Source organism: Lepisma saccharinum, chromosome 11 (assembly GCF_977018435.1).
Source record: "Lepisma saccharinum chromosome 11, izLepSacc3.1, whole genome shotgun sequence".
In the NCBI taxonomy this organism is placed as follows: Eukaryota; Metazoa; Arthropoda; class Insecta; order Zygentoma; family Lepismatidae; genus Lepisma; species Lepisma saccharinum.
In genome coordinates this window covers 14,967,962-14,994,889 of record NC_139239.1, presented here as the reverse complement: position 1 = coordinate 14,994,889, position 26,928 = coordinate 14,967,962, and the positions used below count along the sequence as shown (strand labels likewise).

At 37.0% G+C, this 26,928-nt stretch overlaps 1 protein-coding gene across 3 annotated transcripts; it reads right to left on the bottom strand.

Moving 5' to 3' along the window:
* Positions 1-2,933: 2,933 nt before the first annotated feature.
* LOC145995144 (large ribosomal subunit protein uL24m-like) lies at positions 2,934-26,928 on the bottom strand. Of its 3 annotated transcripts, none has more exons than XM_083131689.1 (6): positions 26,805-26,928; positions 25,727-25,861; positions 20,038-20,223; positions 10,145-10,347; positions 6,473-6,609; positions 2,934-3,176 (listed from the first exon to the last, which is right to left on the bottom strand). In XM_083131689.1, the coding sequence occupies exons 2-6, from the start codon at positions 25,820-25,822 to the stop codon at positions 3,040-3,042; spliced, it is 759 nt and encodes a 252-aa protein (XP_082987815.1). In that variant the 5' UTR covers positions 25,823-25,861; positions 26,805-26,928; the 3' UTR covers positions 2,934-3,039. The 3 variants fall into 3 exon arrangements, with proteins under 3 accessions (XP_082987815.1, XP_082987817.1, XP_082987816.1); XM_083131691.1 differs by lacking the exon at positions 26,805-26,928 and adding an exon at positions 26,750-26,784; XM_083131690.1 differs by lacking the exon at positions 26,805-26,928 and adding an exon at positions 26,629-26,745.

The following is a 26,928-nucleotide window of genomic DNA, read 5'->3' as shown; positions in this document are numbered from 1 at the left end:
GAAGCCCAGACCATTACTATTTGCACCTGTCACATAATACGGGAGCAAGCTACTTAGCAGAAATAAAATTGAGGCCAGGGGCCTTAATAAGAAAATACAAAGCAACCCCATTCACTAACTTGTTTTCCTCAAAATATTAGGACAAATACTAGAACTACTATCAGATTAAAAATTATAGATACTAGAGTTTAGACTGCAATCAAAAATTAACCAGTAGGCCTACAAAAAACGAGTTACATCAACATTTAGCTTATTCAATTTCACGTAAATCTAGGCCAATCAATTTTTTTTCGAGTATTTGTTGTAGTTTTAATCGTCGTGTGAACAATAAAGGGCTATTTTTTTTCTTTTTAAGTTTTACAAATGATCACTCTCTTTGAAATTCTACAAATCAAAAACGGCTTGTCCGATCGTGATGAAATTTTAATATGGTGCAGGCAAAAATATTTTAAAAACAATTGTTAATTTTCAGATTTAAATTTTGTTAGAAAAACGTTTTTTCTAAATTTTGCGAAACAACTTTTATTTAGTATTGGGTAGTTTTACAAATACAATACTGGTCTTGCTTTGAAGCTCTTTGAATCTGTTTTTAAAATCCATTATCATTGTCAATTCACATTGCAAAACCGATTTTATACAGATTTTTATTCAGCAGAGTAAAGATGTATGTGGAACATGGCAACACGGCACACAGCGAAGTCCGTTGAACTGTGCAAACTGCAGGCTAGCACTGATGCCCGTTCGCACCAACATTGCATAAACTCCCGGGTTTGAGAATCCACGGGTCAGATTAACACTAGAGTTAGGATCATTTTCCATTGCACCAATCTGAAAGGCATTCCACCCCACGGGAGTCATGAAACCCCGGCTTTACTCTATAATAGCAGCTAGTCTTAAAGTAAGTGCCTAAACGTCATACAGATGGAAGCACGTGATTGGTTACCTGTTTCGACAAGGTGTGTTTCAACTCGTAGCACCTTGTCATGACCTCGTGGTGTGGCTGCATGGCTCCGTAAACAGTGACTACCACAAAAAAAATTCAAGCACGTGATAAAGACGAGGGGAAATATTAATGTGAATAAATGTTGACATTTTATTGCAGCTTGCGATCATAGAAAGTAGTTTTACAGTGATGCTTACAGTAGATTTTGATGTATACATGTACCTTCACGTAGTATTCACGATTGTTAGGGGCATGCATATTTCGTTTTTGACGAAAAAACGAAATTTGAAAAAACACATTGTAGTGTTAATTTTTCATGTTTTTGAAAGGTGTGAGGTGCATTTTGTGACCATATTTTGTCACGAAATAATGCAAAATGAACTGCAAAAAACGAAATTAACTCTTAAACACGAAATTCAGGGTTTATTCGCCGATGCGACACCTTCCGAGGTCTGAATTATCCTGAGAGTTATGCAATTCCTGGAAAATTGATTAATTCTGCTGTTAATATTGGAGAAGCAAAAATAAACTCCTTTACACAGAAATAAACTTAATACTCTGATAACTACATAAATGTGCTATTAGAAGTGAAATGTTAATTCTGTGGAATAAGTGTAGTTTTTAAATCAAATTTAGGATTATTTTCACAATTTTAAAACCAATATGTCTTTTTATATACCACTTTTTATCAATTTTTTCACAGCTATAACACCAATATTTTATTTTATTTACCACTTTTGAACCCGAAATTGACCCAGTTTTTGTACCGAAATTTTGCCTTTTTATTTTCCAAAAATATGTGCCTCTAACGATTGTTTATGGTTAGGATAATTCCATTTTCACCAGCTAGTGGGTGTATGGACATGTTTATATTGCACGTTTAAATTTACAAACTCTGTACTGCAGAATGTGCACAGTAAACGTCTGCCAAAGTATATATTTAATAACATACTATGGATTTCTCGCATTTTACATATGCAGTTTGAGTCTATTACTTCCCTTTTTACATTTATTTAGTTTTGAAATTCTGAAGTGATACATTACTGGTTGCGGTCAGCAGCCATTACTTCGCTGCACGTGGGTTTAATCCGCTTTTACTCGCCGATCTCGGAGGGTAAAGTTGACCCTGCTTTTACTCCCAGCTTGCCCGGCGTTTCTGTTGGTGCAACAGATAATCAGCCGATTCGTGGGTTAACTCTGAGTTTACTCTTAATCGCAAGTAAATCAACATTGGTGCAAACGGGCATGATAGTCTGTGCTTGCAGTGTTGCCACATTTCACGTACATCTTTACTCAACTGAATAAAAATCTGTATAAAATTGGTTTCCCAATGTGAATTGAAAATGATAATGGATTCTAAAAACAGATTCAAATAGGTTCAAAACAAGACCAATATTGTACTATCCAATACTAATAAAAAGTTGTTTCGCAAAATTGAGAACTGTTTTTTGACAATTTTAAAAAATCTGAAAATGAAGAACTGTGTTTAAAACCTTTCTGCATGCACCATACTAAAATTTCATCACAATTGGACAAGTCGTTTTTGATTTATACAATTTCAGAGAGAGTGATAGTTTGAAGGAAAAAAAAAAGCTCTTTTGTTGTTCTCCCTACAAACAAAAATATAACTAATGCTCGAAAAAAACTAAAAAATGACTGGCATAGATTTACACAGAATTGAATAAGCTAAATTTTGATGAGAACTCGTTTTTATGTATGTGTATTGGAACTCAAGTATCTATAATTTTTAATCCGGCAAGAGTGTTGTCCAAAGACTAAATTTCCATATCCTAATTAAAAGCTGAGGCTGAAAAGGGGCACTCATCATGTGTAAAGGCAGCAAACACAACCACACACAGGATTATATTGGTGTGTACAACACAGAAGGAAGGTTAACTTGTGGGTGCCTTCCATGCCCAATTATTTCTTAAAGAAAGGAACAATAAATATTCTCAGTAGTTAAGCCTAAACACAAATTACAAACTTTTAAACATTTTATTACATAATTTATTTACAAGTTTTAAGATTATCCTAGCAAAACTCTACAATTAGGCACCAACAAAATTTCGTCTAATTTCAGCGCTTCCATTCTTCAATTAATACCAGTAGGATTTTGCTGGTACACGATCTTCTTGAATGCCCATATCTTTCATAATTGACATTTCAAATGTCTCTAAAGCAGGCTGAAATGTAATTTTCTGCACATCATCAGCAGTGGTATCTTTCTCAGATTCTGAAAGAAAAAGTGCACAATATTTTAATTGCTTTGAATATAGATATTTCAGAACTTTGTATTTCTTACATGACAATCAATTTTGAAAGAACCTTTCTTCATTGTAGGGTGATGATCAAAAATGAAAGTATTAATTTTTAACCATTGTGTAGGAGTTAGCATGACATCCTGTGCAACTAGTACCAGTGGATCTGAATCTCGGGTAAGTCATGAATATTTATATAGAGGAAACTCGATTTTACATACTTCAGTGGACCAATGTGAAAAATACTTAAAATGCCTGAAAATGTAAAATCCGTGTGTATTCTACTATATTGAGAGCATGCAGGAAAATCTAATATCAGGAAACAAAACCGGGATTCCACTACACTTATCTTTTATTTTTCTTCATTTTTGTTTATTCAATTCTAATTTTGAATGAAAAATTCTAATTTGCATTTCATATTTCTTGCTTATTTAAATCACTTTGTGCTATGCCAAGATTCCAAACCAGAACCCTTGGTGGCAAGATCATGAGTTGATTCCTAAATTTGCTTACCCATCGAGGCAGCATCAACTCTTTTTTTTGTTTTTGTTTGACCAATAAATACCAACTTAGTAAAGGTGTGTTCAGCTTCAAGTATTGGATGATTCTTTCTAAGGTTTCTTGATCAATTTTGTGTAATCAGTAGAGGCATGCATATTTCGTTTTTGACGAAAATATGAAATGTGAAATAATACATTGTAGTGTTAATTTTTAAAGGTAATGTGTGAGGTGCATTTTCCTACCCTGTTTCATCATGAAATAATGCAAAATAGACTATTAAACAATAAATTTAAAGTTTATTTACCATCACGATACTTTCTGAAGTCATAATTATCCTGTGAGTTATGCAATTCAATTCATGGAAAATTGGTAAGTAATTCTGCAGTAAATATTTGAGAAGCAAAAATGGACCCCTTTATACACGAAAAAACTTAATATTCTGGTAATGACATAAAAGTGTTATTAGAAGAGATATGTTTACTTTGAGTAGTAAGTGCAGCTTTTATATCAAATTTGGAATTATACTCAAAATTTTAAAACCAAAATGTAATTTTATATACCACTTTTTTACTGCTATAACAGCAAAATTTTCTGAACCCAAAATTGACTCTGTTTTTGTACCAAATTTTGCGTTTTAATTTACCACTACTGATCAGCATTCACCCATGCATCATCAAAGAGGCACAAAAGCAATGAAAAACAGAAAAATATAAACCAAATCTGTAGCCCAAAAAACATATACTATGCATACTGAGACAGTTGAACAGCTGCAAAGGGAAGGAGATATTAAAATTTAAGTGACTGTGAATACAAGCAATGATATACATATATATCTTAATGTAAACATGATACAAGGTAACCAAAAAAGTTCTTGCCGTTTTTGACGTCCCATTAATCATGCGCTCACAGAAAGGAAACGAAATGATGCACGTGCCTGCCAAGCGATCAGGAGTTAGTCTGACCATCGACTGTCAGTAATACAGGCACGTTGCGCACACACAGCAGTCATAGCTCGTCCAGTGTCGAAGATAAATGGAGGTATCGAAGCAGCTTGTTCGCGTGTTTTTCTTGTATGACTTTAAAGTGGGCCTGTCAGCTGCTGCATCAAGTCATTGCATTTGCCAGGCATTTGGGGAGAATGCAGTGAATGAACGCACTGCCAGACATTGGTTCCAGAAATTAAGTTTGGGAGATGTGAGCCTTTCGGATGAACCTCGCAGTGGACGACCACATGTGTTGGATGACGAGGCCCTGAAAGCAGCCATCGAGGAAGACAAGTGTTCTAACCTGTGATGAACTTGCAGAAAGGTTCCATGTTTCTGCTGAAACACTCAGACTGCACCTGCATGGGATAGGGAAGTCATACAAGTTAAGCAAGTGGGTACCCCACACATTGTCGGCAGCCAACAAGGAACAAGTGACAGCCTGTTTGTCCTTGCTCACTCGGCACCTGAACACACCCATATTTGATCGCTTGCTGACTGGTGACGAAAAGTGGGTCCTCTATGACATTCCCAAGCGTACCAGACATTGGTTGTCACTACGTGACCCTGTTCCTCACACCTCAAGAACACGTCTGCACCCACGAAAGGTTATGCTCTCTGTATGGTGGAATTGTTGGCAATTGGTGCATTACGAGCTCCTTCCACCTGGTCAGACCATCACTGCTGACCTCAACTCTAAGCAGTTGCAAAGGGTGCACCGTGCATTGTGGCAGAAGGAGCCGGCATTGGTGAATCGCAAGGGTGTGCTGTTCCTGCATGACAATGCCAAGCCACATGTGGCAAAGAGGACCCGTGAGACCCTTCAGCAACTTGGCTGGGAGACAGTGCCATCCACCATATTCACCAGACCTTGCACCAACAGATTACCACCTGTTTCATTCACTCGACAACCACCTCCGTGGGAGATCCTTCACAAATGAGGGAGACCTGCGGAACGCAACTCACGGACTTCTTTGCATCCAAGCCTGCCGAGTTTTATCACCAGGGTATTGTGCAGCTGCAGGAACATTGGCAAAAGGTGTTGGATGCTAATGGAGATTACTTTGAAACCTAAACGTACGTACCATCCACTGTATTGCTCTTTCTTTATCACTGCTCTAGAACGGCAAGAACTTTTTTGGTTACCTTGTATTTTATGAATTTTTCTGTCTGGGGAGGGGGGAGTAATTAATTGAAACAAGACACTCAAAGACATACACGGAGCACATATTTCAATTATTAATAAATTAGAAACTAATGAAGATACAAATAAATGATAGATAGATAAACTAAAGACGTTTTATGTTCTGACTCAGTACACCTCTATATGTGCTCCTTTTGTCTCACGAAGAATGTCAAGACGATAATCAATTTCTTCCCACGTTTGGGTCAGCATGACGATATCCACGGTGGCTATCACATTGTTTATTCTGGCTTTCAGTTCATCAATTTTCATCACTTTTGTACCTTTTCATCATTGTATGCTGTGCTTTGAACGCTTTCCAAGATGATGGATTTGAATTGGTGGTCCGATTCTTTGGCCCCGAAGGACACAATCCCATTGGATTTTTTCTCTGGGGATATGTGACAGACATTGCTTTTGGACAAAAGTGCGACAAAAGCACATATAGTAGTGTACTGATACAGGACATAAAATGTTTTGAGTTTATCTATCTATCATTGCCACCAGTTTATTTCTTCATTAGTTTCTAATTTATTAATAACTGAAATGTGTCAAACACTTTGTGTATACCCTTTATGTACATTACAGTTCACATAAGTCTTACCTTTGTATGTGCTCTTAGATTTATAGTCATATGTTTCCTCTGCCATTTTTGGAATGGGTAAAATTCTCCCAGTTCTTACAGATACTCTCACTTTTTCACCCTCCTCTGTGTATCGCCATTCAATTTTTGTGGGCTTCCTACAAAAAGAAATTCGAATTACAGTGTCATTGGAAAAAGCAGCATATGAAGTGTTCGAATATTGCCTGTTGAAACATAATTTTTTTGGGGATCAAAATGTTAAACTTAAAATGAGGGAAGATGTAAAATCCAAGCAAATTTCACATTATTTTATCCTTCTCTCATTTCTCATCTGTAAACTTCTGACATCGCAAATGATCTTTCATACGTCCAAATAAGTAAAAATCAATGATGTAATGTAGTATGTAATTTATGGTCAATGCTTCAACACCTCAAATGTCAGAACACATAGTGCATCCATTACATACAAATAATAATACATATGTAGATTATCCATAAAAATTATAACAAAATGGCAGAATTGATGCACTAAGTTATAAGATATTTATAGATATATTGGATCAGTAAAATAACAACCATTTTGCAACATCAAAGGTAACATGTGTTCTTAACTAATTCGGATGTGCTGATTTCAGATCTGCAACTGAAATTTTTCTATCACGTAACATTTCAGAGATACACGTGACGTCATATCCGTCATAACGTGGATACGTTATTTACATTTGGATTCCAATTTATATGATTTTGGGCAACAATGAAAATAAATTTTGCAATAATGTATAAACAAACACACTTATAAAAAGATTTGTTTCTTTTTCTGGCTATGTTTCCATTGTTGACGTTCAAAAAGGCTGCTTCTCCCTCCCCCAGAATGAGTTACTGATAAGATAAGATAAGATAAGATAAGGGAGAATGCTCTACAGACTGAAGGGAGTGTGATTTAATGAGTTCAGTATTACGTGCTTTGAGGTAGAGAAGTTGTGTTGAAGTTACTTGGGTGATACTGCAATGAAGAAAAACCAACGTGGTTGTGTAAATTTACCAAACAATTTCTGCTATGTGTGCTGGCAGTACACTTTAAAAAGTCAATGCCGAATGTTGACAGAAATGTTAAAACAAGCGTATTATAGCTACTTCGGGTGCAATGTTGGTGATCAAGACAAAGTGTGGGCTCCCCATGTGTGCTGTGTGACTTGTTATTCAACTCTTGTGAGGTGGTTTCGTGGAGACAAAACCCGTGCTATGGCATTTGCGGTGCCAATCGTTTGGCGTGAACCGAGTAGCCATGCTGAGGACTGTTACTTCTGCCTAACAAGCATAGCAGGACATTCTAAACGAACAAAATCCAGTATTGTGTATCCCAATATTCCTTCCGCTATGAGACCCATATCACATGGACCTGAACTCCCAATCTCTAGCCCACCCTCACATTTAGAGGAATCTTTTGCAGAAGAAGAAGAGCCACCCATCCCGTACACTTCCAATGATCCAAGCTATTTTCCACAACCAGAGATGGAACCACTCCTTGTCGACCAATCCAGACTGAATGACTTGGTTAGAGATATGTATCTAACTAAGCAGCAGGCTGAGGTGCTTGGATCTCGACTTCAACAGTGGAATCTCCTGGCTTCCGGAACTAGAATTACCCATTTCAGAAAGAGACATGAACAGTTTTCAGGCTACTTTGAAATGAAAAATTCCCTCTGTGTATGTACAAATATAGACGGTTTAATGGATAAGCTTGGGTTGGAGCACATTCCTGAGGAATGGAGACTGTTTATAGACTCGTCCAAAAGTAGCCTGAAAGCAGTGTTGTTACACAATGGCAACGAAAAACCATCCATACCAGTCGCACATTCTGTTGAGATGAAGGAAACATACGACAGTATTTCTGTCTTGTTAAATATGATTCAATATAATAAGTACTGCTGGCAGATTTGTGGCGTTTTAAGGTCACTGCCATATTAATGGGACTCCAAGGTGGGTTTACAAAGTATTGTTGTTTCCTTTGCTTGTGGGACAGTAGGGCTACAGAATCGCACTACACTGTGAAAAACTGGCCTCCGAGAGAAACCTATATACCAGGGCAACAAAATGTGAAGTATGCTCCATTAGTTAATTCTAACAACATATTGCTTCCTCCTTTGCATATCAAATTAGACCTCATGAAGAATTTTGTAAAGGCCATGGACAAAGATGGAGATGGTTTTGCATACCTCAGGAGCTTCTTCCCAAAACTAAGTGATGCTAAAGTGAAAGAGGGAATATTCGTTGGCCCCCAAATTCGGAAACTGTTGAGAGATCACAACTTTGATCTACTTTCTCCACTCCCACCTGGATTTTTTCCCAAAGAACTTAGGAGCCGTCAGTGATGAACAAGGGGAACGATTCCATCAAGACATTCGCACAATGGAGCAGAGATATCAAGGTAGATGGGATCCTCACATGATGGGCGATTACTGCTGGTTCCTAGTTAGAGATAGTGATAAACATTAAAGAGGAGGAAATAAGGGTAAGTGCATCCATTGTGATAGCTGTATATTGTGTATATTACATACATACACACACACATATGTGTGCACGTTTGTACCTTGATCTTTTTTACATCATATTGACGATATTTACTCATACAAGTGTAATAATTGCATTCGTAACCTAGTGAAAAATACAAGTCACGTAATATATTTTTGTCGCCTTCACTACAATCCTCTTTAGAAGTGTAACACAAAAATGTTACGTGTTACGACATTTTTACTATCATTTTCGTGTTCAGGAGGTTCGATTTAGTTAAACTGACCCTTTTTTTCCCCGCGTTGCAGAAAAAAAGTTTAAATTTGTTGACTAGTGTAATTGATAATTTTACCGACACACCGATATGGCTATATTGGCCAATACCGATAGAGTATCGATTAAACTGCCCCATCCCTACTAAATAGTGTCCTACTTTGGTGTTCTTCACTGACATCTTGTCTTCAGTTTTCAAAACATTCCACCCATTCATAAACTCTCCCCTGACTCAAACAGCAGTCACCATGCTGAACCTCCATTGTTATGAACATTTCAGAAGGTTTTACACTTTCTGAACACAAAGAATGAATAATGCTTTGTTGCTCTTCCAAAGCGAAAGAGGAGACATGCTGTACAAGCTATGGTGTATGTGTATATTGCTTCATCCTCAACTCCCATATGAGGTTATTCCAAAGGAACCATTTTGCGGCTCTATTGTGCACACTTTTCCGTACATTTGAGAATATAATATCTGTTATTTAATGTCTTTCCCTTGTACCAAGGACTATTGTCTTTTAAATATTCAAATTTCAAGCCCACCTGGGATCTTAATCGAGGAAGGGAAAAGGATTAAAAATACCAAAAATACACAGGTTAAAACATTGTTAGAATTAATTATAAAAGAACATCCTTGCCCTGGCTGGGATTCAAACCTGGAAGTTCTGGAACCATAATGCACTGTGTTAACACTGCACCATGGAGATCGGCACTCTAGTTACGAGTAGTGTAACAATGTAAAAGGTATATAAAATACTATAATACAACTCAAGAATATCTTTCTGATACAAAAAATCTAAATTGTATCCAGTGACCCCTAAATTAGTGGATTCATACTACAAGAGACAATTACGTAGTACCAACTGGTGATTACATGAAACAATATGCTACAACAGAGAATCTACTCACTCATCTGCAGGATCAACAAGCTCCACTTGACCTGTTACAAGAAGAGGTGCTTCTGACTTTACGATCATGCCTGGGAAGTCATCTGATTTCCCTATGGTACGCAGGTGGCAATTTAAACCTTCAACAACCACCCAATTTCTCTCCTGTATGATCTGATTCACAATGCCTTGCTTTCCCTTATCTCTTCCAACCATAATTTCAACCTGCAAAAAATATAATTTTGTGAATACTAAGAACATAGGTACACCAGTAGGAAGGCCAAGATGAAGATGGAGAGATAACATTGAGATGGACCTAAAGGAAATTGGTATGGATGGAAAAAAGTGGATAGGGACAGATGAAAGTTCTGGGTTGCTGTAGCCATGAACCTTCAGGTTTAACAAGGCTAGAGCATTAGTTACTTAAGGGCATATGGAATAAGAAGCATCCGCTGCTTGTTTTTGCTACTAATTACTTCCTTCATAGTTTTGACTTTCAAGTCAGCAGAAATATGTCGTGCAAAAAAATAAATATGTAAAGATTGCTGGACATGCTTTTAAGAAGAAACTTTACAATAATGAATAATTTGGCTTCATTAGATTCTTCAGCACACATGACTGGAAAAAAAGTGCAGCTCACTCAGTGGTTGAATGCATTTTCTACACACTTGAATCTGTGTATTCAGCACCTGTCCCAGAATAAGTACATACTTGATGGATGAGTACATTAAGAGTCGACTCTCAATCTCGCCACCAAAAAAGGCTCCAGATTCCAGTCCCAGCCTTAGCATGAGTCTCCCTTCATCAATTTCATCTAATCATCAGTCACCTTCATCTTTCACAGTTAGACATGAATGAATCCAAAATAAAGGGGAAAAAATATGTCAATGCTACCAAAGACCCAACAGAAACATGTTCATCACATGACATACACTTTCTGATTGAATGGGATGTGTGAAAAGTTACGACTCAAACAGCATATGGTGTAAGTCAGCACAAGGAAAAGTAATATGGCAAGACATACAGAGGAGTCAAACCATGAAAGGAATATGTAATATTTATTAAAATAAGCGGTGACATTCATAGACATGTCAGTGTAAATTCTTCATATCAAGAAAGACAGAAAGAAGACTTCAAAAATTAAACTGTGTTCTCCTTTGTGAATGAATTTTAGTCCACAGTTCCTAAGAAGACTGCCATTCTGTTTATGGTGATGTTCAATGTTCACAATGCTCTTTGCAACATGCCTAGATGATTACCAGAAATCAACTTCATAATGGTCTCATACACAATTTGTAGCATGTCAAAAATTTGGCTTGCCTGATTTGCTTAATTTTAATTTGCTTTTCTGGCACTTTTGGCTAATCGCGAAGATGAGCATGAGTGATCACATGATGAAACTGATGAAGGAACACTGACAAACAACACCAATGCCCTGGCTGGGTTTCGTACCCGGGACACCTTGAATCATAACATGCCATGCTAACCACTCCACCATGGAGGTCAGCAGCATGTCAATAAGACGTGAGAGATAAGCAAAATGCAATACACTAGGATATACCAAACTGATACGAACAGACTATTTATATAATTCACTAACATCAACAACTTAAGATGCACATGTATGTGGTAAATAATAAGAAAAAATAAGATTTCAGTACAAAAACAAACTGAATTTCTGGTTCAATTTTCGTATATTGTTGTAAATTAAGTCACATACATAAAATACAAATGTCCATCCATAGTAGGCACATTCACGATCACAACTTAGGTGAAATGTGTGGAATATAATAAAATATTCATTTTTGAACAAGGCTATTTTTCATTCCATATTTTACGATAAAAATAATCAATGTACGTAACTCAAGATAATCTGACTCGGGGAAGTGTTATGTTGGCAAATTAGCTGCAAAATTCACTTTTCAGAGTTTATTTCACATAGTTTTGTGACAAAATGTGGAAGGTTGATAACCAAAATGTATCTCTTGAATACTCGAATATATTCACCATTATTTACATGTTAAATCCAGTTGCATCAGTGGCGGCTGCTTAATATGTGCTACTGTGCTATAGCACGTTACTCAATTTACTTCAATGAAAAGAAACAAAGGGACACATTTCATAGATTGAAGTAGTTTAATAAAACACTTAAGTGAAATTAAACTTCAAACGTTAATTCGCTCAAAAATTTGCAGCGCACTATGTATTTTTTGCACACAGTTAAGCTACAACGAATACCGTGCTATTGGCTGCATAGCACGTTTTCGACACCTTGAGGGGGAGGTAGAGTCTGTCTGCTAGCGTGCTACATAGATTCACAGCATGGTAAGTGTTGTCATCTCAGTATAAGAAGAAAGTTTGTGGATAGCTTTACAGAATCAGACACAATTTTTTTTCGCGTGGTTCATGGTCATGCACGTGGCATATGGAGTAGTCATTGTAAAGGATCCGTCGTGCTCTGTTGTTACAAGCAGTGGCGTATGCGAGGTTGGTGCTAGGAAATTGATGGGGGCTACATCCCATCTCCAAATTTTGAGTTTCGGATGAAAGCAGCAAAGAACTCGGAAACAGAAAACAGTGTTAAATGCAAACACCCCTTAAAAGGATCTCTGATTACCATTTTTGCCTTTGAATAACTTTTAAAATGAAGGTTTAAATCAGTGATTGCAAAATATTTTATAGTTTATTCCGGCCGTCCGTAGAAAGCAGCTATGTGATACAGACCTTTACAATTCCAGTCCCCTCGGAAGAAAACTACGTACGCTAGCGGTTCCAAGTGAGTGTATGTGTGTGTGTGTGTGTGTGTGTAAGGGGGGGGGAGGTAATTGTAAATGCAAGAAACAATATGAATGTTAAAAAAGTGAAAGATAGAAAACGTGCAAAAAATAATGGCATCAAAATTTTAAAAAAAATACTATTATCATAAGCTCTGAACCTAACAATGTAAGATTACTAAAACCATTAAATCTAACACTCTTAACCAAATGAAACTGATCACATCTAAGAAAAACATAGTCAATTAATATATATTTTTGCAGGAGAAAGTCACATACAAATAAACACAGCCATAAAGAGATCTGCAGGGAATCTTTCAGTAACATGCTGAAGAATATTCGTGAATATGCATGATCAGCATTAGTCCTCTTTCACGTATCCTAGAGTACTTTCACCATCATCGTCCGTGGCCGTGTGGTTTAAGGCACCTTGCTTTGGATGGCGACTGAGGGACGGCATAGGTTAGATCCCGAGAAATTTCGACCTAAGTATAGGGCCAGTGGCAACCCACCATTGTGAGGAAATTAGGGAGCTTCGAATGAGTAAGCGTAATCCTGTCGCATAGACCTACTACAACGGCTGAGGATATGTCGGGCTGACCCCCTCCCCCCCCCAACTATTCCAATCCTGGTTGAAGATCTCCATGCTTAGAGGTGACAAAGGAAAGCGTGGGAGGGAGACTGCCAGTCGGTAGGTAAGCCAAGGCCCTTTATGGGCTGTAACGCACAGGATTATTATTATTTTTAGAGTACTTTCACCATTTTTTAAAAGAAAATATCATTGTATGTATGCAAAATAATCATCTACACAGTTATTTTTAGTGTTTTTTATTTTAATTTATCTGCCAGGGTACGAAATTTCCAGTCGCCAAGTTGCCACTGAAAACCAAAAGTTTGGAGTTGACGACTATTTCGGTTTCCCGAACATCTCAATCCAACATTCGTACATGGTTTTGGAAAGCGAGCCGATCGAAAACACCATGTCCACTCAACGCCGACACCATCTAATCGGCACAACAGTTCCACAACTGTTGGGACACTACCACTTTAGATGCACATGAAACTCAACCCAACCCATTTTCCCTGCTTTGCTTTTCTTCCACTCCGTTGTTTCAAAATGACGACACTGCAGAAAGTATGTGTGCATCGTGCACCACGCGGACTTGAGGTGGGGAGGTGAGGGGTAGAGTGGAGCAGACCACGGCCCAACTGTGGCTCCTTGCTTGTGCGTGGAAAACCCCCATTTTTACCATTGTGGTCTCGTGTGCTTCAGTGTCCAGTCTTTGTTGACAAAAGAATGTGATAAATGCACTCGTGAGCGTTGGTTGACGTCGTCAAGGTTCATTCTGTTTACCTCATTTTTTTGGTTCGGTGGTAGTTGCCTGTGAGTGAAGTGGTTCCAGAGAATTAGTTTTATTTAATTAACTCTGATAAACTTACTATTCATGTTTCCATGTAAGTTTTTTTTTTTCAGCGATCGATTTCGCCACTCGTCTTGTGGCTTCGTCAGGCGTGAACTGAGTTAATTACCGCCAAACTGATATCTTTAGATACAATGTAGTTTTATTTAGTTCAATTACTGCTATGGAGAAGAAGCAAACAAACATACAGTCCTTTTTCGTTACAGGTGATGTATCAAAATCAGCTAGTAGCAGTGTTCAGCTTCAATGGGTTTTCTGTACCTTTTAAAAAGTTCTTTTTAAAGCATAGTCAGAGTAAAGTCCATAGTGAAAATGTTGCCAGTGCAAAGGCAAAAGAATGCCCGACAGAAACACAGATGCCAAAATCCATTTAAAAAATGGATCACCAGATGTTATCTCATCTTACAAATTTATTTCGCGTAGCATACTATGTAGCTAAACATGAGAAACCATTTAAAGACTTTGTAGATCTGCCGTGTTTGGCAGGAAAATTAAGTGTGAGTGATCTACCTAAGTATAGCAATGAGAAGCAATGCAGAGAATTTATTCATTTCATAGCTGAAACTTTGAAGTTAGATCTAGTGGAGAAAATAAAGAAAAGTACATACATCAGCCTTCTGATGAATGAATCCACAGATAGATCATCAGTCGAGCATGCAAATGTGTACGTATGTTCGATACATGGATGCAAATTATGGTCACATCAAATAGGACCTTTTAGGAGTAATAGAGCTCACAAACTCTACTTCTGGTGGTTACTTCACAGTCATAACTGATTATTTAGATAAGGCAATAGGTTCAAATAAATACAGAAACAAGTGTTACATTGTAGGCTTGGTTACTGATGGTGCAGCAAATATGGTCGGGCACAATTTGGCTGTGCAAATGAAAGCTATTTGTAATAAAATTATAAATATTCACTGCCTTACACACAGTTTGCTGTAAGCTGTGTTGGATGCATGTGGTGAAGTTGAATATCTTAGAGCATTTGATTCCGTGATTAGGAATATTTTTCAGTTTTATCATGGCTCTGCTAAAAGACTTCACCTCTTGAGAGAAACGGCAGAAGTTATAGAAGAAATTCTAAAACTGAGTGATATCCACACTATTAGGTGGTTAGCCAGCAAAGAAAGTGCTGTAAGAGCTCTCTTGCAATTATGGAAAGCTGTTGTGACCCATCTTGAACAGGTGGCCCATGGAAAAGACAATGATGGCGCTAAAGCTAAGGGTTTGCTGAAAAGTTTGAAGCAATTTAAATTTGTTAAGCTTCTGTACTTCCTTTTGGATTTCTACAGGAAATACCCTTTAAGCGTGGCACTACAAAATAAGAATCTTTTGATTTCATCTCTAAAAATAAGAATTGAACACTGTATTTCAGTTTTGGCTGGCCTGGAATCTAATGTTGGACCAAGGGAACAAGATTTCTTCGACCATGTATCCATTTCAGGGAAGATCGGGGATGTGCAGCTCACAAACATTCAAAATGGAGAGCAAGAGTTTCATGCCCGGTTTGCCAAACGCACGTTAAATTTTAAAGAAGCGTTAAATCAAGTTAACGCTACATTAGCACATCGAGGCATTTCTCCAACCTTCGTTAAGGCTAACATACCTCTAATGTCGTTGTTAAATCTAAAGACACTCATTGGCTTCATTAAGATGCTTAACAGCACGTTGTGATGTGTCGGAAATAAGATGGCGGAATTGCGTGTGCCAGCTGTTGTGTTGAAAGTTTATCCAAAACCGATTTGAACACATTATTTGCATACGATCGCAAAACGTACACTAGTTCGATTTCTTTCTACAGCAAAAATACTTTTCCCATTTTTTCGTATTTCATATTATAGATTCATACTAAACTGAAATTTCATGTAAATCAGATATCACATGTAAGTTAAATGATAAAATATTGTATCAATGTACTTTTTAAAGTTTTGTCAATAATGGCATCGTGATCATCACACATTATTCAAATTTTATTAATTTTGACTGTCGAGGCAAAAATATATGCTTATAGTTATATTATATGAACGCGATTTTTTAAAATGCATATTTGGCTTCCACCTTCAATGCACTGTAACCATAAAAACAAAATATCGCATGACTTTTTAAAATAATGTAACCTCCTTTTACATATTTTAATTTGTATAAGGTAAAAGTTATTCACCAAAATATTTGGTGTCATCGTCCACACCGTTTTCCAGTGGAGAAAGATATGGTTTGTGTTCATGCTTTTGTCTGTTTATGACTTCCATTCCAATGTTTGTTTCTTTTTTAACTGAAAAATGTCAGAAAACGTAAGAGATAAAATTAAAATGAAGCAACTGTCCTAGAAATAGGTAATACACGTCCTGTACTCTCATTTAATGTAAAATAAATCTGTGACATTACACAATGTAGCCAGCAATCTTTCAAAGTAGTTACATAGAATAAGGTATATAAATTGGTCCATGCTAGTAGGGAATTGTTCTTTCGAACTTTTCAAATTATTATCCACCTACTCCAATTAACATAATGGAAAAAAATGATTTTGCAGTGAAGAGAATGCTCGACACAAATGTTCATCATTTTAAATTCTGAATCATAGTGTGTGCAACCACGAGCAGCTAGTGACAGCTTTAGCAACCTGGAGATAAATGCTAAAAGCACCAAACCTGACCTGCCTAACCTAACCAAGTACAAAAATATAGAAAACCTGCCTAACCTATTTACTTATTTAGCTCGTAGCTGTACTTATGTACTGTACAATAAAACATGTTATTTAATATAACGTGAGTCTTAATATAATCACAAAATCAAAACAATTATTATTCAGCATACTGAAAGTGGGCTGACTAATAACAGTGCACATGGAAATTAAATCGTATTCGTAACAAACTGAAATAGCACTTACAAATTGAAAAAAAAAAAAAAAAAAATCAACCGTTACATGTACATTTACGAACGACTACCATCTCATCACATAATATAGAGTACTACACATATGTGCTTCATTAAGAAAAAAAGCTTCAGGTCCTAAGCAGTTTCAGGTATGTAGTTTCGTGCATGGATATTGTAACATTTTGACATTGTGCAGTGACATAAAACACACTACCATTCATTCGGAAACTATTCCTTGTACATACGAACAAGTGGTAATGATACTATCTAACAGTGCACTTGTTTTTTTTCCATTAGTTATGATAAAGCAAATATAATATAAAATATCATATTAATCAACTGTTCCATGTACAAGGTACATTTTCTGAATGACTACCATTTCATCACAATGAATAACCAAACATAAAGTAAAGTACCGTAGTACACATGTACGTTTCATTAAGAAAAAAGCTTAATCCTAAGCAGTTTCAGGTATTGTAGTTTCGTGCATGGACATTGTAAAAGTATGCATATATGTGTTTGTAAAACACACTACCATCAATTCGGAAATTATTCCTTGTATGGTACGTTCGTACAAGTGGTAAGGATACTGTCTGTCTAACTGTGTACTTGTCCTTCTTTTTACAATTTATGAGAAATCAAATATAAAATATCATATTGTTTATATATTTTTTTCTTTAAAAAATATTTATACAAAACAAAACACACAACCATTCAGAAACGTTCCTTGTACATATGCATGAACGGAAAGCATACTGGTAAGTGGTAAACATTATATGTGCCTTCTTTTTGTCAGTAATTATTTGGAAACAGTAGATTACTTGTTTGCAGTGTCACATTCACATCAATGCCAAAAGAAGTGTCTTGCAATATTTACATATTATTTAATTGCCATGGCAAAGCAAGTTAACTTATGCATGGTGTACATTTTGTAAAATGTTCTCTTGTTAGGCCTCTTTTGAAATGCCATATTAATATAATTAAATTTATCAAACTTCAAACAGATTAACCTAACCTAGAACAGTAGTTTTTATTTATATATTTATGACCTTGTATTGGCAGTCAGCAGGCACGGATTTAAATCTAACTTGCGAAATTACAATGTAACTGTTAATCTTAATACATAACATTTGCAGACGTAAATACCTAACTAACATTCATTTCTTAAACATATATTTATGTGTTACACATTATTTTATTTATTGCTGTTCCTGGGATTTCATATAAAAAAGCCAAATGTTTCGAAGAACATGCTTATGCACAATCTACTGTCCACGGTGCAACCAATCAAAACATTGCATTTCTCGTATCAAAGTATGAGAATAGCAAGGAATCAAAGCAAAACGCCTCTAACATGTCATTAGTTAACGGGCCTATAAAATCACTTGAGCGAACATTAAAAGCTTAACAGGCTGCTAAGATATTAGTGATGCGTTAACCATCAGCTCGTTAAGAACGTTTTAACGATGTTTGAGCGAACCGGGCATCAGACTGTTAGAGGAAACTTAATTAACAATGCGAAGGTGTACATCACAGAAAGATTGCAATCTATATCAACAGATGTGATTGCATCTCTGTATGTTTTTGACACCTTGAGTTGGCCTCCCAAGAAAATATTCTTCAGTTTGGGATAGAAGAAATAAAGAAACTCTACATGTACTTGAACCCGAGCCTTTATAATGAGAAAATTGATGTTCTGTTAGCAGAGTGGACAGAATTCAAACTTTTGTTTCCTTCTCTGACTTTGAATCAGACGCTGGAGAAGATTCACAGTGAGGAGTGTTCAGCAAGATTCCCCAATTTGCTCCAGATTTTGACATTTTGTGCTGTTCTACCAGTGAGGACAGCTTTATGTGAGAAAGGTTTCAGCTCTCACAACAGTTCAAGACTACTTACAGGAACTCTCTGAAGACTAAAACACTGGATGATTTGCTCAGAGTTTCTGTAAAAGGAACCGCCACCTCCCTGTTATAGAGTTTGACCCAGCAGCTGCGATTGATAAGTGGTACTTTATTGCAGAACGACAGCGCTACACAAACATTAATTCCTAAGGTATGTTCTTGTTAATAATTGCTCACATTTTTATTATTTATCAATATAAAATAGTGGCGACCAAAGATTTTAGTCCAGCGACTGACTTCAAACTGAAATTTCATGCCCTGTTATCTGGTACACACAAAGTCAAAAATAACAAGGAAGCTCTAACAGTACTAAAATTAAAACACCTAGAAAATTTAAAACTACTATCAGTGCTGCAACCATAATCAAGCATGAAATTTACCTGCAGAAATAATAACAACAGCACTATATACATATGATAATTCTTTTATAATATAATCTGAAATGTAACGTAATAACAGGCAACATTTCATATTCTTCTGTACTATATGAACTACAAAAGCAGTGATATTTTGTAAGCAATAATGAAATTGTAAGTAATTCACCACATACAGAACATATCAGACAGACTTTGAAATAATGTCAAGATGTGACAAAGCAACAGAAAAAGTTCACATGAAAAACAATCTTCATAATCCATCCAAAATTTTCCACTTTCTCGTGGGGGTACAGAATGATACCAGCAAGAAATACGGTAGAAGAAAAGCACTTCAAATCTTTTGAAATCACCTAAAGTGGACATTATTCTGTGTATTTATGTTTCAAATGTGGATATCCCTGCTAATAACCAACAGTTTAATTTGACAAAATCTGCATTTATAACAACTCAAACGTTTTAATTCTTAAAACATATAATTCCATTAGTCCCTGTGTAAAAGAACACATTATTTTTCTTATGCAGTAATTATTAATTCCAAGATAAACCTCATGGAATGTGTACATACCCTGTCTCCTCGGAAGAAGTTCCAATCCTTAATTGGTTCAAGAAACACCTTCTTTCGGAGAATGCCACGTGCATTTTGCTGTTGAAATTCTTTTGTCCATGGTCTGTTCATTGTAAATCGAAATTTTTTCCTCTTGACTACTTTTGGTAAATATTGTGGAAATCCTCGAGGTGTCCGCCAGGCAACCTATGGGGTGAAATATTAATTAACATTAAAATGAAAATATTGATCAAAACACAATTCATGTGGCCGATTTTTATGCTACATTGCAAAATGTTCCTTTATAAATGGACTGAAGAGATGCTATCTGGCACTTCCTTATACCTTATCTTTCTTTAGGATTTGTTTAACTAGTGGAGGTGTCAAAGGGGTGGTTGGTTGAAACTGTCCCTTCCGGCAAACAAGAAAAACTAGATCTCTTACCCAAATTTGGAATTTTTGTATGGAATTTAGGTGCATACTAAGTGACAACTACACCCCCCCCCCCCAATATTCCTCTACCCTCTGCTTCCTTATTTTCTTCTAGTGGCATCACTATATTTAACTCTAAAATGTCTAGCATGATTCTTGGAATTAGCCTAAATACCCAGCCTTTATTACCTTGAAATTATGTACTGCTCATAAATGAACTTTAACATCTCAGAAACTGTGAATGGTAGAGTTATGCTTTGTCTAATTCGTCATAATTAGATTACAAGGCCATACTCATAAAAATCTTGTATGACCTATTAAATAGAAGAATAACATTTTAAAAAATATTTCCCCTAAAAATCCCCCACCCCCAAATTACATCATATAGCAATGACTACAATCAAATTACAATAACAAACTATAATGCTCATTTATCAGTACATCCATCCATCTTCAGAATATTTTCACCACTGTAGCATATTCCCTAACTCATCTTCAATATTATGTCATGTGTTGGGCAAACGTTCTTATGCTTACATTTTAGTTGTTTGAAGAGTTTTTTATGTTTTAAAAATTATATAGAAAGATGGGCCAGTTATTTGTTATACAGGGTGTCCCACGAACGGCGCAACTGGGAATTAAGAGAGGCGTTACTTTGTAACCGAAACCTGTACATACATAAGTCATACACCAAATGTTAGCCCTGTCCAAGTAGATATTTTTAAACATAGAAACAACAAAAGGAGTGCATTGTTGTCGCCATCTATAGTTCAGAGAAGAAAACCGATCGTTTTCGCGTATAGCCAATCCTTAAATGCCTCGTAAAGGCGTACCAGTCCAAATGGGTGTTTTAAAAAAATTATGAGGTACAGTGGCAACACTGTTGATGTTTGAAGGCAACAAAAGGTGTGTTTAGTGATGGTCTATGACATGGAAATACTGGAAACAGGAAAAAAAGAAAATGAAAATTATTGTGAAAAAAGTGTTACTTACCTACTCCTGGCAACCATGCAATGTGTGTAACAGGCAGTGTAGCTTTACAAAAGATGTTGAAAATGACAACCATTTTCCCTGAGGCATTGATCAAGGTTTTATCATGTTGGAAGCAACTTTATGCAAGGTTGATTGGTTTATATTGTTAATGGCTGTGCAAATGTTTATTTTTAGATCATCAAGTGTTCTTGGGTTATTAATGTAAACTGTTTGTTTCAAATAACCCCACAGAAAAAAATCTGGAGATGTCAGATCCGGGGAGCGACTGGGCCATAAGTTTTTGCTTATAATGTGATCGCCAAAAAACTCTGCCAACATGTCTAAAGTTTCATTAGACGTGTGACATGTTGCGGAGTCTTCTTGAAACCAACAATCATGTTCATCACGTTCCAACAGAGAAATAAACTGTGTGATAAGGTCACGATAAACTATTCCGTCAACTGTTTTGTTGAAAAAGAATGGACCAATTATTTTTCTCCGCGAAATCACGCACCACACACCGATCTTTTGTGGATGAAGTGATTGTTCATGTAACAAATGGGGATTGTTACTTGACCAGTGTCGAGAATTTTGACTGTTGACATATCCATTTAAGTGGAACCATGCTTCATCCGTGAAAAAAACCTTATCCAAAATATTCACACCATTGTCTCTAATAAAATTTCTAAACCACTGGCAGTATCTTACACGTGCACCTTTGTCTGCTTCCTTCAGTTCTTGCACAGCCTGTACCTTATATGCACGTAGGTGCAATTGTTTTAACGCTCGGTGAGTTGTTGATTTTGATACACCTGACTGTGCAGCAAGTTTACGAACAGATTTCCTGGGAGATTGTGATATTCTCTGCTCCACATCCTGCAGCACACCTTGTGTCAAAACTGGTGGTTGTCTGTGGTAGGGTTTGTCATTAACTGATCCTGTTTCACGAAATCTGGAAACAAGTCGATATATCGTCGAATTTTCTGGAACACTGTTATTCGGATATTTCTCACGAAACACAGTTTTTACACTAGCGTACGATTTTGAACAAAAATAATGTTCCACAATGAACACCCTCTCTTCCAAAGAGTACTTCATTTCACAGAACAATTCTAATCTTCCCCTACGAACAATGCGAAATGCACGGCTCAAACAGTTCTGAGTACACAACTAACTGATTGTTTTGTTCTCGTTCGGTGGGCGCTCTTATCGCATTGCATGTTTGCCAGGAGTAGGTAAGTAACACTTTTTTCACAATAATTTTCATTTTCTTTTTTTCCTGTTTCCAGTATTTCCATGTCATAGACCATCACTAAACACACCTTTTGTTGCCTTCAAACATCAACAGTGTTGCCATGTACCTCATAATTTTTTTAAAACACCCATTTGGACCGGTACGCCTTTACGAGGCATTTCAGGATTGGCCATACGCGAAAACGATCGGTTTTCTTCTCTGAACTATAGATGGCGAAATAGTCCACCTACCCAAGGTGGAAATTGACGTCCAAATTTCCGTACGAATGTTTGACATGCAATTTTCCATGCTTTGTGGAACAATAATTTTACACTTTCACTTACATTTGGCAACACTCCATGAACAACAATGCACTCCATTTGTTGTTTCTATGTTTAAAATAATCTACTTGGACAGGGCTAACATTTGGTGTATGACTTATGTATGTACAGGTTTCGGTTACAAAGTAACGCCACTCTTAATTCCCAGTTGCGCCGTTCGTGGGACACCCTGTATCTTTATCAGGTGTGTTTTATACATTTACTTCTTCATCACACAGTCCTTAAATAGCATACAATGGAAAAAATAGCTGGTGACTTATCATATGAACAAACAGAAAAAAAACTGAAAAATATAATAAAAGAAGGCCATGACTACTTTCATCGAGTGGTGACAATATCCTATGGTACTTTCACCAGATGGTGAGGCTAGCACATGGGGGCTATTTTCACAAAGTGGTGAATATAGCAGAAAGTGCTGAAGAACAGAAATCACATCATCAGGTGTTGGAAGTATAAAAAGTAAAGTGCTCCCCTGTGCTTAGCATCAGGCCATGAAGACGTATAGGGGGTGTGGGGGTAACGCCCCACACTTTCTTGAGCTGGTCATGAGTGGGGGTGATGTGATCAGCATCATGCCCCTGACTGCCTTTACCCGCCAGGTACCCATGTCATTCCACGCTGGGTGAGCGCTGGGGCCACTTCCAAAGTCAGAAAAGTTCCCGGATTTGAACCGGGGATCAAACCCGAGACCTTTAGCATGGTAGTCAGATGCATTACAGACTGAGCCACGGCGGTGAAAGCATTTAGGAATGCAATACACCTTCACACAGCGGCGCCTCAAGGGGTAGAGCCGCCGTGCCATGGCACTACCCTCAGAAGAAATTCATACGTCGCCAAGTAAAGTTAAATGAATACATTGATAGTTTACAGACAAGGAGATTCGAATCTTGCAATCGGTCAAGCTGACGTGACGACCGCCCCAACCTCCTCACTGCATCGCCAGCTGTTTTGTTCGTACCCTCGCGTCCGTGCCGCAGAAGAGCTGGCCTAATCATGGACCTAACCAAGTTGACACACGTGCAGAGGGTTGAAGAAGTCTCAGCGAGGAACATTTCCACCATGAGCCGAGAACAAAGTGGCAGGGGGCGGGGTTAGCCCATAAGAAACCGTGCCAGTCTTAGCCTGGCCTGGCGAGGGAACTTTCGCAGTGTTGACACGACACAGTTGCCAACTTCAGAAAAATGTCGCTAAATACAACTGGTTTGTAAGACCCGTTGAGAAGTAATTTCTGCCTACTTTTGGAGAAACGAACCTAATATTTTTCCAAAGTTAAATTAACATTTTTGATAACAGATAGATGCACCAAGAGGGCCATCCAGACTTTTTAAAAATATCCTATGATGATGCGAGTTTGCTTTTGCATTTCGACAATTTCTTTTCATAACAAAGATATTTTCGACATCCAGTTAGAATACGTGTGCATGGGGGAGGAGAAGGTGATTGGATTTGTTTTTCCTTTCCTCTTGTAATTGTTATATTTTTAGGGAAGTTTCCTGTAGTGTATAAAGATAGGTTAGTGAGTGAAGATGAATCGGATTAGTACGTTATTACTTAAACACATGTTATTTTCCACGTTACCAAACGAGGACAAACATCTTGGCTAGTGGCGCAACCTTAAGGAGGGGGCGGGGGGCATTGCAGTTTTTTTTTCTATTTGCTTGAACACGTTGGCACTACCCATCATAGTTGCTGCCGGCCGCCACTGCCTTCACAACTACATCATGTGACATATTAGAAGTAGCAGTTCATATTGGAACACCTTACGGTATTTTTCCAATTACATGGTGTGGGGGAAAAAAAGTACTTGTTGACCGCACTAAAATAAATGCACACAAGACATAAGCTTGATACATATCAACAACTAAAGAATGCATGCGTCCATGTAACAGACCAGGTTGTAGACCATGCACTTGTGCAGGTTAAAACTCGGTGAAAATATCTTAAAAGCTACCTTCACCAGCATCCCACAAAAAAAAATTGTGGTAACACTTTACTATAGGGGTGATGGATTTCTTACTTTTTACAGGAGAAAGTACTTACGCAAATCATTTTATGTAGCTTTGTGGAAGTTCGTGAATGTAGTTTTAATCCATTTTAATGCGAATGTATGTTGTTTTCTCAGAAAATCTTCGTCCAACATGCTGTTGCTGCTGTCGCCATTTGCTTTCTGCACGAGAGCACAATGTTCCATGTGTTAGATGACGTAAACCCCGTAGTCAGTGTTTCAAACTCGCCGTATTTTCACTATAACATGACGTGTCGAGTATTTTTATTTTTTAATTATTTTTTTAACTATGCTTGCCTAGCCTAACCTAACCTTATGGAGAATGGTTTGTGGGGGTAACGTGAATGGTTTTTGGGGCTAACGTCAATGGTTTGTGGTGCTAACGTCAATGGTTTGCGAGGTATTAGCATAATTTCAAATCCAGGCACGGAAGTAGGTATTTTCTGGTGAACAAGGTTGCAACACTGCATAAATCGACAAAACACTCGCACAACATGCAATGAACCAGTACGCTATCACCATAATGTGTGTTATAGAATCGAAATAACGAGTAACAGTAAGTACTCGTAAATGTGAGAAATAGACATTATTTTCGTTAGAAATTCATTATATCACCTAAAGAAATGTTCCGCATTCCAGAATAGTGCGTTAGCAATGTAAAAAAGTGTGAAATAAATGATTTATAGGTGTCACCCTTATAGTAAAGTAGTATCAAAATTGCTTTACCTGCTCCATTGCTCTTTCAATGTAGGATTCTGGAAGGTTGGAATATCTTTTTGTCATATCAGCCACTCGCTGACAAAGGGATGAAAAAATTCTCATTCTTATTGTTCACCTGTGTTGAACTGCAAATTACAACAGCTGAAAAAAAAAGTATATTTAATTATATGTATACATTATAAATATACCCAACTCATAAGCGTAATACTAACTTTTATGTAAAACTAGAACCACACAGAAATTAAATCGGTACCAGTTTCATAGATCGGAGACACGAAAACAAACGCAATTTTTCACATTCTGAGTGCTTTTTTTCATTCCTTTCTTTGCTTCCAGAACACACAATATGGCAGGCACATCTTGACTCAAGTTGTGGGTATGCAGTGTTTCAACCTTCTTCACCGAAAAATACCTACTATCGTGTTCGTCACCGGTGGAAATTATACATTATGCATGAGTAGCTGACGGATAGCCCCAGAAACCATTCACGAATAGCCCCACGAATCATTCAAGGATAGCCCCATGAACCATTTCCGATAAGGTTAGGTTAGGTTTGGTTACGTTAGGCAAGCAGAGTAAAAAAAGGGGGGTTGAAACACTGACAGGGGCTTAAGTCATCAAACGTACGCAGCATCCAGTTGTCGTAGGGCAACCAAATGAAGGCAATGGTAATTGTGCGTCGGTGAGACATTTCTCTTGCAAAGTACATGATTTCCTGGTCAAATATATTCCACGATGAAAGAAAATACCTCGACGAACATTGTAAACCTTGGAGAAACTCATTTCCGTAAGTAGTTTCTTGTGTAAAATTGAAGAAATGTGTCTCCGATGTATGAAACTGTTACCATTAAATCTATCTCTTATCTGTAGTAAAACTCACTGAAAGCATATCATTAACAAATACAAACTTTTTTTGTTGAAATTTCCACATAGTCACCTCACCCCAAAAATGGAATTTTACTACATTTCTAGGAACATTCTGTGACATCAAGTGGAAGAGAGGAAATTTTTAATGTAATACGTACATACCTATTTACTGTTAGCATTAAACACTGTATAACAATGGTTTTCACATTCAACCCACCACGTTTCTAAGCATAAAAATAATGTAGCCAACATTACATATGTAAAATTTATAACCATTAATAAACTACAGAAAGTATAAAAATAAATGAATATTTTTAAAAAATGTTTACACTCAAAGCATT